The sequence below is a fragment of the Candoia aspera genome, chromosome 1 (genome assembly GCF_035149785.1).
Source record: "Candoia aspera isolate rCanAsp1 chromosome 1, rCanAsp1.hap2, whole genome shotgun sequence".
NCBI lineage: Eukaryota > Metazoa > Chordata > Lepidosauria > Squamata > Boidae > Candoia > Candoia aspera.
Window position 1 is genome coordinate 335,256,773 of NC_086153.1, and position 12,406 is coordinate 335,269,178.

Consider the following 12,406-nt stretch of genomic DNA (forward strand, 5'->3'; position numbering starts at 1 on the left):
TACAAAAATAGCAGTATTACAATTAAGAAAAACAACTCGAGGTTAATAACGTAGCTTGTTTCACATAATGGACTTAAACCATGGCATGATCAGAAACAAAGACTATCCCCAAGTCAAATTGAACCCCTGGTGACACCTCCAAGAAATACAGTTGTCAAGTATTGTCCTCTCCTGGGACTTTTAACTTCCCAGTTACGGTCCAGCCCTGGGATTTCTTGGTGGTCTCTCATCCAAATTCTGACCAAGTCCCACTTAGCTTCTAAGGTCAGCCAAGTTGCCAGCACCTCTTATGAGATGGTTAAGCCTAGTGTGACACCTAAACTAAAGCCAGTAATTAAGATCAGAGGAGAGCTATTTGCAGCAAAAACCTAGTATGATTCGCAGGCCAGCGATCCAGACACACAAATCTAATGGAAGTACTGTATGCTAAGGATTGCCATGTGGCTTGCTTAATTTTGATTACTGGGTAAGCCACAAATGATTGGGCCTGTGTTTCATGCTAAAGTGCAGTAGAACGTAACATATTTATGGCTTACCACATTGTGTGGAGGCAATCTATAGCTCAGCTATTAGTTCAGGGTTTCAGCAACCTCACAGTCTGGGGAAGCGTCTTGTGCTGGATGCCCCTGCCCCTTTTAATAGCTTCAGTCGCCATCTCCGTCGTTCAAACAGGTTTGGGGAAGCTTATACTAATAATGCTGTTCTTCCCAATTAGATAAAATCTTAGAAAAGAGAGACAATGTACACCACAAACTGGATAATTCATTTTATTATTAAATATACCTTCTCCCTTGGCACAGACCTTTATAAGTTTGTCACTATAAACATCTATATAAAACAGTATCGTTGGCCAGATAAAAAGCCACAATGCAGAGAACCTCTTATCAGCCGAGAGCCGTTGTGCTCAACAGTCTGCGCAAATGTGCCTTGCCTTGATGCATTTGTCCCCAAGCCCAGAGTAGCTCTCCAAAGTCAGCCTTTACAATACTTGGCCGTGCAGCGGTGCCAAATACTTTCGTGGCTAGTTCACTTTCCTTCAAGATGCTGCTCGTGGGCACGCGGCTCTGAGGTTTCCCCCAAGCTTACTGGGGCTTAGCAATCACTCACTCTGTTTGCACAAAACAATGAGAAACAGCCCCGCGTGGACTCTCAAGCACCTGGGAACACACCACCGGATTTTCTACAACCTCAAGGGTGGTTTCCCCAAACAATCAGTGGGGAAGGTAGAAAAGTAGGAAACCCCTGCAAGGAAAGGAATCCTGTTTCTCCACTGATTTACTTGTCAAAGAGGACCTCCGCTTGTCCCACAAGAGCACCCCTGTTGTGCTTAGAGGCCCCCGCAGCACCTCCTAAAGGCACACTCAGATACAGCGAGGCACCAGGCAACTAAATGACCTATTACCCTGGGGAAAGTGTGTTGAGTGCTTGCCAAAAATGACCTTGTTCGGCACAGGAAGGTTGGCAGCCACAGGGAAGTTGCTGTTCAGGGCAGCCTGTTTGTTATTCACCTTTTAAAATTATTATTAGAAAAAGAAAGCATTGGCACGGTTCCAAGTAGGAAAGGAAAACCTGTCCTTGAACTATCACTCTAAAGCAGTGTTTTTGAAACCTGGACATTTTAAGATGCGTGGACTTCAACTCCCAGAATTCGCCAGCCAGCCCTGCTGGCTGGGGAATTCTGGGAGTTGAAGTCCACGCATCTTAAAGTGGCCAGGTTTCAAAAACACTGCTCTAGACTCTACCCTGGGAATGTGCAGATGGGAGAAAAAAACACTGCAGAACTTGCCCTGGTGAGGTCCTCAGCTGAGTTACGTTGGGGACAGGAGCACACACTGGCTCCCCCCAGATAGGTGTCTAATCCCTATTACAGCAGGCTCCCCCAATGTGATGTCCAACGCTCCCCCAATGAATTCAATTTGATTTACAATGGCCAGGGGATGGTGGGCGAGTGTCTCTGGAGGATGCCAGAAGGCCCTATGTAAGAATAGCACATGAGTGTTGGAAAGCAGACCCAATGTTAAGTATATGAAGCGGTTTGGTTTTTTTAAAAAAAAAAACCAAGCTAGATCGGCAACCAAGCTTCAGCAGCAGAAGGGAGGGGTAATCTAAAAATGTCTAAAATTAGGAGAAAAGCATTCTTCCAAGAGCTGAGTTATATTAAATCTCAATTTGAGACATCTTTCACATTTACTGATTTGTGATTTGACTTACGTTGGCAGATAAGCCTTGAATTTCCACTAGGCCAACCATGTATCTCCCTTCACAGTCAACTTGTCCTGTGTACATAACACCTACACACCACATTCTGGATTCTGCATCTTAAAATTACAGTTTCTGGGGGTGGGGTGCTTACAGCATCTCAAATGCAGAAAACTCTTTAAGACGACAAAGCTTCAGTTCGCTTCTGAACCCCCTTGCAGAAACCAATTCAACTAGCAATGCTGCAAAGAATCCAACAACTGAGGTTGTAGAATTTCTAGGATTGTATGAAGAACAATTGGGACGCTGTGTGTGGAGGGGTGTAGTGCATGTAGATAACCACAAAATATTTTGTGTTCCACAAAATGTCAGAAGTCCAGTTTCTAGCCTGTTGTACAAAACGTGGGAAAGGGTCCTTGTCAGTTCACAATAGCGTGTCTTTTAGCCCTACCACAGACCCCCCCCCTTTTTTTTTTGCTTTAACATATACCATTCCTTCTTTCTTCCTTTAGGAGGAAGGTAAGAATTTGAGAATCACATCTGGGTAATCCGTTGCAATTCCCCCAAGACAGAAGTGGCATTAAAGTTGTGAAGCAGAAAACAGGCACGAAAAAATAGCAGAACCAATTCAATAAAAAGCTATCCAAAGAGACTTGACCTAAACACAGCAAATACATAGCTACCACATGAAGTTTGCCCAGCGGGGCACTATGATATTCCCCACCCTGACAAGCAGCAGCAAATGAAACAAGGCAGGGAAATTGGTAGCGAAATGATATTATTCAGGGAGGAGAGGCTACGCCATGAGGCTGCTGGTTTTGCCGACAGGTGTGTTTTCTCCAACTTCACGCAAGCAAGATCTTAAAAACGCACTACACAGGCTTTGAGGGTGCAGAATGACAGGGTTCTTCATCTACTCTGAGAACCCAGCAGGTTCATACTAAATAGGGAGAGGAGATCCTCAGTAGCTCATCAGCCCTTGAAGTTCCTGTCATTCAACTAGGTACTTAAGAGATCCACTCTCTTCCTTTCCCCACTGCGGATAATACTATGGATAATACTGAAGAAATGAACCAAATAGCGTTTCAAGATGGCAAGAGTTTCCAGTTAACACTGTGTGCTGGTAATGTTTTCCCCAGAGCGTACCATCTCCAACGGAAAGCAAAAATCCTGTAGTGGTGGTTTTTAAAAACGAAACAAAACACAAAATCCTTTATTTAAATGCTGCTCTGGAAAGCAACAATGCAAACACTGTTGATTTAAGGTAGAGTTTCCCAGCCAGGAACCTCCTGGTTTCCAGCAACAAAAATGCCAGAGGAAGCGTCCTTCTCTTTTAAGTCAGCTCTATGGAAAAAGATCCCCACCCCAATCTGGCATTGCTCTTCCAAGAGGTAATTGTACACAAGGAGAGTTGATGGACAAAAATTAAAAAATAAAATAAAAGTGGGGGGAGTTGAAAAAAGGTTGACGCACATGAAGCCACATCATCTACTGCCTCCTGATACGGGACCAGCAGGGAAAGAGTCCCTTTTACTCTCCAATTCAGAGGATTTGAGGGTGTTTAGATCACATCATAAAAACAGTGAAAATCCTGCACTGATTTCTACTGTTATTTCTTTGCACATTCATCATCTGGGAAACGGAGAGGAGATGGCCGCAGTGAGAGGCCTCTGTGTGCCTGAAACTGAGCTCTCCGAGGTCACTCAGATCTACCAGGAGAACCTCACCTGGGATCAGGGAAGGGGACTGATTAAAAAAGGAGGATGCCCACCCTCGTTAGTCGGCACTCGCACCACAACCGTGGCGGCCACTCCCTCTCCACAAGCACCCTGGGCCAAGGTGTGGCGTTACCTCTCCACGTTCACGCTGCGCTCCCATTTACGGAGGAGAATCTGCATGAGATCGAAGGTGGTGAAGCTGATGCCCACCGCAATGGGACCCTTGACCCAGTTCATGCTGAGCCCTTTGTACAAGCCTCGGACAAGTCCCTCTTCCCGGACGATGTCCCTCATGGTGAGGATGATAGACCTGTACGAGAACCCCAGAGCCCCTGCTGTCTGCATCCGCCGACGGACCACGTCCAGAGGGTAGGAGGCTGACTGCCCAATCAGGCCTGCGCAAGCCCCAAAAACAAGCCTTTCCACCGGATAGGGTTCTCTCCTCCCACTGTGATCTGGAAAAGAGAAAGAAAAGGAGGCGCCGTAGAGATGTGCAGAAAGACAACAAAGAGAATCTTGTGTTTATTCCTGGGGAGGCAGAGTCCAAGGAATCCTTGTGGCCAGCGCTGAGTTGAAGAGTCCAAATATCATAGAGAAGAACTGTGGAGAAGGGAAGAACAGCTCTCCTTGGACCCCCTCCCTTCACAGTGAAAGCTTTCCACAGGAACCAACAACGATCCAGCAGGGTGAGATGGTTTGGCATATCAGACAAGAACCAGGAAATCCCAGGTACACATTCCCATTTTCAGCCACAGCGTTCACTGGGTGACTTTACCATGGGAAGAAACCAGGCTGTCTGCCCTAAGCTCTCTGAAGGAAATGTGGGGACTAGAAAACAAAACGTGGCAGAGAAGTAGCCATACACATTGCTGCATATGATTCAGGAGGAGGACTAGCCTAGTCTATAATAGAATCCTACAGGATATGACCTGGAAGAGCTTTAGCGCATATCTGGTCCAAACTCCTCCACACACAATAGCCACTAAACCAGTGTATCTCAACCTTGGCAACTTGAATTCCATTAGCCTGCTGGCTGGGGAATTCTGGGGGTTGAAGTCCACACATCTTAAAACACGGCACGAAACCATCCCTAATCAGTGGCCACCAAGCCCTGTTTGAAAACTCAGTCAAGCAGGAGCTTGCTACTGTTCAAGGCAGACAGTTCTACTGCCTTGCAGTTCTTACTGTTGGGAAAGTTTTCCTAACCTTCAATCTGAACCTTTCTTTTAATTAGAACTCCTTGGTCTTCATCCTTATCCTATCCTTGGTTTCACCAGAGAACAAGTCTGCCTCCTCTTGCTCATGTGACAGCCTATAAGGTATTTCTAGACCACCATCTCAGTTCTCTAGTTTTCTTTTTTACAACTGAGCTAAACATTTCATTTACCTGTTCCTTATAAGACTATGTTACCAGACTCCATCCCACCTTGGTTGGTTCCCTCTGACTCCCTTTTACGGAACTCCATTTCTGTGGATTTTGTCTAATCCCATTTAAAACTAGTAGTCATATCACATCTAACAATAAGAATGCCTTCAAGTTAATAATTATGCCTTAAATGACATACTTTGTCCAAAACCACTTGCCTGTCAATTTTGCTGGATCACCTTAAATTTTAACATTGTGCCTGATGAGAAAATGCCTCCCAATGATGTTTGGATTCCCACAGTCATGAACTACCCAGCCTCACTGTAGCCTAGCTGAACGTATTTGTGAACACCAGTTTTTTAAAAATAGTAACTTAAGAAGATGCGCATAAAAACAGAAGGAACCTACTATTGTGGACTTAGTGTGCATAATCCTATCAGCTTGATTGCCTTACCTGCATGCAGCTTCTTCAGCGTCTCATAAGTGAAGAAGCTCAATCCAGCGTAAGGGATCACCCCCAAGATGGTGGGTGAGAAGCCCCTATACAGGGTCTTCAACCCTTCCTCGTGAGATATCCGGATAAATACGTGAATTATGTTGCTATACCTGCCAATGAAAAATGGAATAGGCTACATTTTGTACTAGAATCCTGATACATCAGACAAAAGTTAGAAAGAAGTTTGGAGGGAGAAAGTCCTACGGCTTGACAGGGGCTGTCCTGGTTGCAGGGTATGCGCTGCTATCTTCAGAATTCTCCCAGGGGTGGGGAATTCAACGCCTTGGCAGGCTGGCCATGTTTGTCATCTTTGTTTATATGAGGGTAGGCCGAACCTTTTGGGGGTACTCACACACGATGACTGCCATGGGGGAACATGCCCAACCACAGAGCATCCATCATCTGAAAGCAAACTGGAGAACCGCTCACTGGCACCCAGAGCCACTACCGTTCCCACTCACTGTGAGCTTTTATCCAGGCAGGTGAGCACATTTCCCAGCAGAGCACTGTACTATAGCTACTCTATTTTCTAGACCGCCTCTGGAGCCTAAATATAGCCCAGATGATTTCTTTAGAAATGAAAATGATGCTGAGAGCCGATGTTTGCTTTGCATGTTAGCTTTCTGTTTTTTAATTAAATCTAAAAAAAAAAAAATGAGAGGCTGGATGAGTCACAAGTATCAACAAAGATGTCTGAGGGTACTAGGCTGCTTATTCTTGGGTCACTCCAGTAATGAAAATAGGGTGGCCCAAATCACTGATAGATTCTACTGCTAGCTTCTAACAACATGCCTAGTCTACAGAACATAGATGTTTTTGTTATCAAACCAACCACTTAGCTCTGGTGAAAGGTGAGAGGTCCCCTGTGCAAGCACCGAGTCACGTCTGACCCTTTGGGGGGACGTAGCTTTCGTGATGTTTTCTTGGCAGACTACAGAGCGGGGTGGTTTGTCATTGCCTTCCCCAGTTGTCACCTTCCCCAGCAAGCTGGGTACTCATTTTACCAACCTCGGAAGGACAGAAGGCTGAGTTGACCTGAGCCGGGGAGAGTTTCGGTTGCAATACTGCCACCTACCACTCTGCGCCACACAAGGCTCACTTAGCTCTACAGTACTAATAAAACCACAATCCCAACAAAACTACATCACATTGTATTTTACTCACAGGTCTTTCATTAACCTGATGCCTCTGAACACCTACAGGCAGGCTGTGAAGAAACCAGCCCAAACCCTTTTCCCCCCCTCAGCAACTGGTGTTCAGAGATAAGGGTAGATAAGCTTTCGTGGCTAAGTGTGGCTACTTTATCCTCCTTCCTTATTCTCTGCTTCATTAACTTTGTCTTGGAAGAATACCATATTAAGAGTACAATCTGAGTACATATTGGTAACTGCACTCGATCCCCTGGGATTTTAGAGTTTTACATATTAATTGTTTGGAAACCACCCCCCACAAAAAAAGCTGAGTTAAAAAAAGAAGTTGGCAAGTCATTAATAGTAGTTTTCAGACACATGGTTGGCTTTGACTGAAAGAAAACATAACTGAGCATGTAGTCCAGAGGGAAACATCGAAGTGAATCCTTCATACACTCAACACACTGCAACGGTGGAGCTGTTGCAGATGGATAAGGAACAACTTCTTTGCACTTGCCAGGGCCCATACACTCCTGAAGGCAGCCTTTCTCAACTTTCTGACCCTGGAGGAACCCTTGAAATATTTTTCAGGCCTCGGGGAACCCCTGCACATTCAGGCTCAAATATAGGCCAGAAGTTACAAAATTATTACATTCCTTTCATGGGTAGGCCTGTATACATGCATTAACAGTGTTCCTAAACTAAAAATAAAGAATGAAACTTACCGTCTTTGATGTGAAATTGTCCAAATTTGAAATATTTTTTAAAATAAATTGTGATCTCCCAAAGAACCCCTAGTGACCTCTCATGGAACCCCAGGGTGCCACAGAACCCTGGTTGAGAAACCCTGCCTTAAGGCATGTGCTATTTTAGACACTGGGAAATGCTTGATAGCTTTTAAGGAGGGGAAAAAGATAAGTCTAGCCAATTGCTTATCACGGAAGTCCACACTGCAGATCTGATCAATTAACACATGGATGGGAATTGATCAAGTAGACCAAACTCTCCATTTTCTGAAGGGTTTTCTCCCATGCTGTACGTACTACCGTTCGAGCAGGACAGGTCTCAAAATATACATTCTCTTTTCGATGAAGACTTGATATTGGTGCTTCTGACAGTTAGCCATGCCCTCTGGAGCTGACAGGATTTATATTGACTGCCAGTGGTTTTCCAAGAAGAGGCTTCCACTAAGCCAGCAACCCACCCTCCACCTTTTTTAAGATGGTATCTTAGGAATCTGCTAACCACAGTGACAAAAATGTGACAAAACATCCTTCCTAACACCATGAAGCCAACTCTGTTCTTTCAAATTCAAGTCATAAACTGGTTGCAAGCTGGTCACAAGGTTTGCTTCATGAGTCACAATGCATGGTTCTTCACATGACATCTAGGAGGGCCTCCAAAATGTTAATATCTGTGCTCTGCCAGTGACCTGCAAAACCTCTGCTAATTAGAAGAATCTGCCTTCACATGACATTGTCAGCTGCACAGTATGTTGAGTAAACCATGACCACCAATCGAAGCGAATATCTGTAGCTCAGGGCTGAACTGTGGAGTCCTTGGTGCTGAGCCTCGTTGTTTCCTTGCAGATGTTTCATTGCCAGACTAGGCAACATCTTCAGTGCAAAGAGGGAGTGGGCCTTGCTCTCAGTTTATATACGGTGGCTTGCCCTGCTTGTGTTGGTGGGGGTGTTGTTCTCTCCTTGGGAGCTCTTTGATTGGGCTGTTGTTTGCTGCTTGGTTCCTTGATTAGGGTGTATTGTGCTGTTTGATGGTTCATCTGATGTTAATCCTAGTGTTATGATCTTTGCATATCTGGGTGTTGATTGCTGGCAGGGGAGTGTTCTGGTCTTTTGGCTTTTCTATTGTCTCTTTTGAATGGTATGTAGATGTTGTTTACCTCTATGTGTCTAAACCATGACTGTCTGACTGCTCCCAACACATTAAAGCCATTAATCAGTCGCTCAGCTGGGTTCACCAAGTAAATGATGAGCAAGCAAACCATTTTATGGTTGAGTGGATTACTGAACCAATCACAGTGCTGGAGTGGTAGGAAGTCTTGCAGAAAAAGTTATTCCATTTTGGGGTACCTGACAAATCTTTTTTGGCTTGGAACATGATAGAAGCAACAATTTTCACGTGGATGAGTGTCTGCACTCCAACCTTTCACTATATCAGGGACAATGATAGTTAAAGAATACACCTCAAACCCTTTCCTAACTACAGGGGATCAAATCTCCAACTACGTACATCTCCTTCGGTGTGACTGCCATACGGGCACGGACCAGGTCCAGGGGGTATGTCAACATGGCAGCTGTGATCCCCGCGAGAGATCCTGCGATGAATCTGGGCAGAGGGGTGAGTGCCCTGAAACAAAAGAAATACTATCTGAAAGGGAGCATTTCCTTGGCTGTTGGCTAACTAGACCCAAAACACAACTCAGACTAGGCAAACAAACATTCCAAACTGAACATTACTCCTTCCAAAATTCTGGCTGGGCTCATTTGGCCCAAAACTACGATTGGCTGGCTTCGTACATCGGACTGGGGTTTCACAGTCGGAAATGTAAGTCAAAGACACAGAACTCTGCCGTATACCAGAGCAGATGACTACAGCCAGAACTGTTTGTTCTGACCAACAGTAGCTGGGTTCGTACGTTACATGTTCGTTTACATGCAGTAAACTTTACAGTTTAAGGTATCCTGTAAACCAAACCATGGCACCTGCCTTCTGGAACATCATTCCCCCGAGTTAGATTAGCCCCAACCCTATTGGCCTTTCGGAGGACCCTGAAGATGTGGGTTTTTAATTTTTAAAAAAAAATATTTTTTTTTAATTTTTATCCCGCCTTCATTATTTTTATAAATACATCAAGGCGGTGAACATACCTAATACTCCCTCATCCTCCTATTTTCCCCACAACAACCCTGTGAGGTGAGTTGGGCTGAGAGGGAGGGACTGGCCCAAGGTCACCCAGACGGCTTTCGTGCCTGAGGCGGGACTAGACCATGCCTGATTGGCTCTTGGGCTGAGAGGGAGGGACTGGCCCAAGGTCACCCAGACGGCTTTCGTGCCAGAGGCGGGACTAGACCATGCCTGATTGGCTCTTGGGCTGAGAGGGAGGGACTGGCCCAAGGTCACCCAGACGGCTTTCGTGCCTGAGGCGGGACTAGACCATGCCTGATTGGCTCTTGGGCTGAGAGGGAGGGACTGGCCCAAGGTCACCCAGACGGCTTTCGTGCCTGAGGTGGGACTAGACCATGCCTGATTGGCTCTTGGGCTGAGAGGGGGGGACTGGCCCAAGGTCACCCAGACGGCTTTCGTGCCTGAGGCGGGACTAGACCATGCCTGATTGGCTCTTGGGCTGAGAGGGAGGGACTGGCCCAAGGTCACCCAGACGGCTTTTGTGCCTGAGGCGGGACTAGACCATGCCTGATTGGCTCTTGGGCTGAGAGGGAGGGACTGGCCCAAGGTCACCCAGACAGCTTTCGTGCCTGAGGCGGGACTAGACCATGCCTGATTGGCTCTTGGGCTGAGAGGGAGGGACTGCCCAAGGTCACCCAGCTAGCTTTCATGCCTGAGGCGGGACTAGAACTCTCCTACCATGCCTGATTGGCTCTTGGGCTGAGAGGGAGGGACTGGCCCAAGGTCACCCAGATGGCTTTCGGTCCTGAGGCGGGACTAGACCATGCCTGATTGCCTCTTGGGCTGAGATGGAGGGACTGCCCAAGGTCATCCAGCTAGCTTTCATGCCTGAGGCGGGACTAGAACTCTCCTACCATGCCTGATTGGCTCTTGGGCTGAGAGGGAGGGACTGGCCCAAGGTCACCCAGCTGGCTTTCATGCCTAAAGCGGGACTAGAACTCTCAGTCTCCTGGTTTCTAGCCTAGCACCTTCACCACTAGAGCAAACTGGTCAAGCCATCAGGCCTGGGGATCCTGTTGATGTATGGAGCCTGTGAGATAGCTATATTGTTCATAAGCTGTTAGTTGGCACTCTCCTTCTTGTTACATTTTGATGTTTTACATTTTTTGGTTGTTTTTAATTGTTTTACTTCATTTTTAATTGTTTTTATTTTTTTTTTGTTACTTATTTATATGTTTTGCTATTTGTTCTTCTAACTTTGTAAGCCACCTAAAGTCAGACATGGCTACGTAAATTGAATTAATAAATCAATCAACCATGGCTTATTCAACATGCCATAGTTAAAAGATACCCGGTGCAATATAATACAACCAGTGCCTTTCCAGAGTCTCCAGTAATGAAATATACATGATCTTTTTTTTAGATGAAAGGAGATCTTCTGGGTGGAAAGCAGGTGTCTACCCCTAAGCTGTTGTTTCTCAACCTCAACAACTTTGAGATGTGTGGATTTCAACTCCCAGAATTGAATTCTGGGAGTTGAAGTCTATGTATCTTAAAGTGGCTGAGGCTGAGAAACGCTGCACTAAGCTAGGGCTTTGGTAGGATCTTGAACCTATAGAGTAGAGGGATAGCGTGCAGAGATATCGCAGGGACATTCTGCAAAATTCTAGCCAAAGACTGTAACCACAAAAGATCAGCATGGCCAATATGGTTCATAGTCAATATGCCATGGTAAGTTCTGTGAATACAGCCTCATACTGTCCAGACAGTAAGCAAACCAACAGGCTGGGATAATGTAACATGGCTACTAGATTACCCCAAGTTTTGGGTATGCCTGAACTAATTCATCTAACAAGCTGTATTCATGCAACATGCTAAACCACACACACACACACATACAAACTGAACAGCAAGACTAACCCAGCTTAACATATTTCTCTAATGCAGGAGAGAGGCTTTTAAGTAACTTGGTTAAGCAGGCTGTGCTAACATAGCTTTGGTGTGACTTTAAAGAAAGGCAGCTTTGTCTGGCTGTTCGTTAATTAATTTTAATTTTGATTTGATTTTTATGACTGCCTGTTCACCAAGCAACTCTGAGCAACTTACACAGTAAACAATTTTTAAAAAAAAATCAGTAAAACATACTCTACTGGGGCAACTAACTCACGTAACAGACCACTACAGTCGGGCTCACTTAATAGACTTGGCCCCATCCTGGGGAAGAAGCAGGTCCTCAAGGGCTTCCTAAAGGCTGGCAAGGTCAGGGCCATCCACCTCGGGGACAGGTGGGCTGGGGGAGAACGCTGATCCTTAGGGCAGCCGCAGCAGGTAATGCCCTGCCCACATGCTCAAGCCGAGGTGTTGAAGGAGACCAAGGCTCCACAGCCACTTACTTTCCCTGGTAGCCATAGTAGCTGCCCAAAAGCTGCTTATACTCCTCATGTGCGCAGAACTGGATGGCCGCGTAGGGGATCACCCGGACCATGGTGGCCGAGTTCCCTCGCCATAGGCTGAAGAAGCCTTCGCTGAGGTAGGTACGGTAGATCAGCCGGTAAGCTTCCTGGGTAGAGGAGGAACCGGGTTGGGGTGACACACTTGGAAGTCAAAGACAAAGGAGTCGTGAATTTTTAAG

At 45.9% G+C, this 12,406-nt stretch overlaps 1 protein-coding gene across 2 annotated transcripts in view; it reads right to left on the reverse strand.

The window, feature by feature from the left end:
* Positions 1-752: 752 nt before the first annotated feature.
* Positions 753-12,406, reverse strand: part of SLC25A42 (solute carrier family 25 member 42) — a 35,944-nt gene continuing 24,290 nt past the window's right edge. For both annotated transcript variants that reach the window (XM_063290829.1, XM_063290828.1), the window contains 4 exons: positions 12,168-12,334; positions 9,160-9,276; positions 5,738-5,889; positions 753-4,372 (listed from right to left, as the gene is read on the reverse strand). In XM_063290829.1, the coding sequence (XP_063146899.1) occupies positions 4,047-4,372; positions 5,738-5,889; positions 9,160-9,276; positions 12,168-12,334 (762 nt within the window). In that variant the 3' untranslated portion in view covers positions 753-4,046. The remainder of the gene's footprint in view (positions 4,373-5,737; positions 5,890-9,159; positions 9,277-12,167; positions 12,335-12,406) is intronic.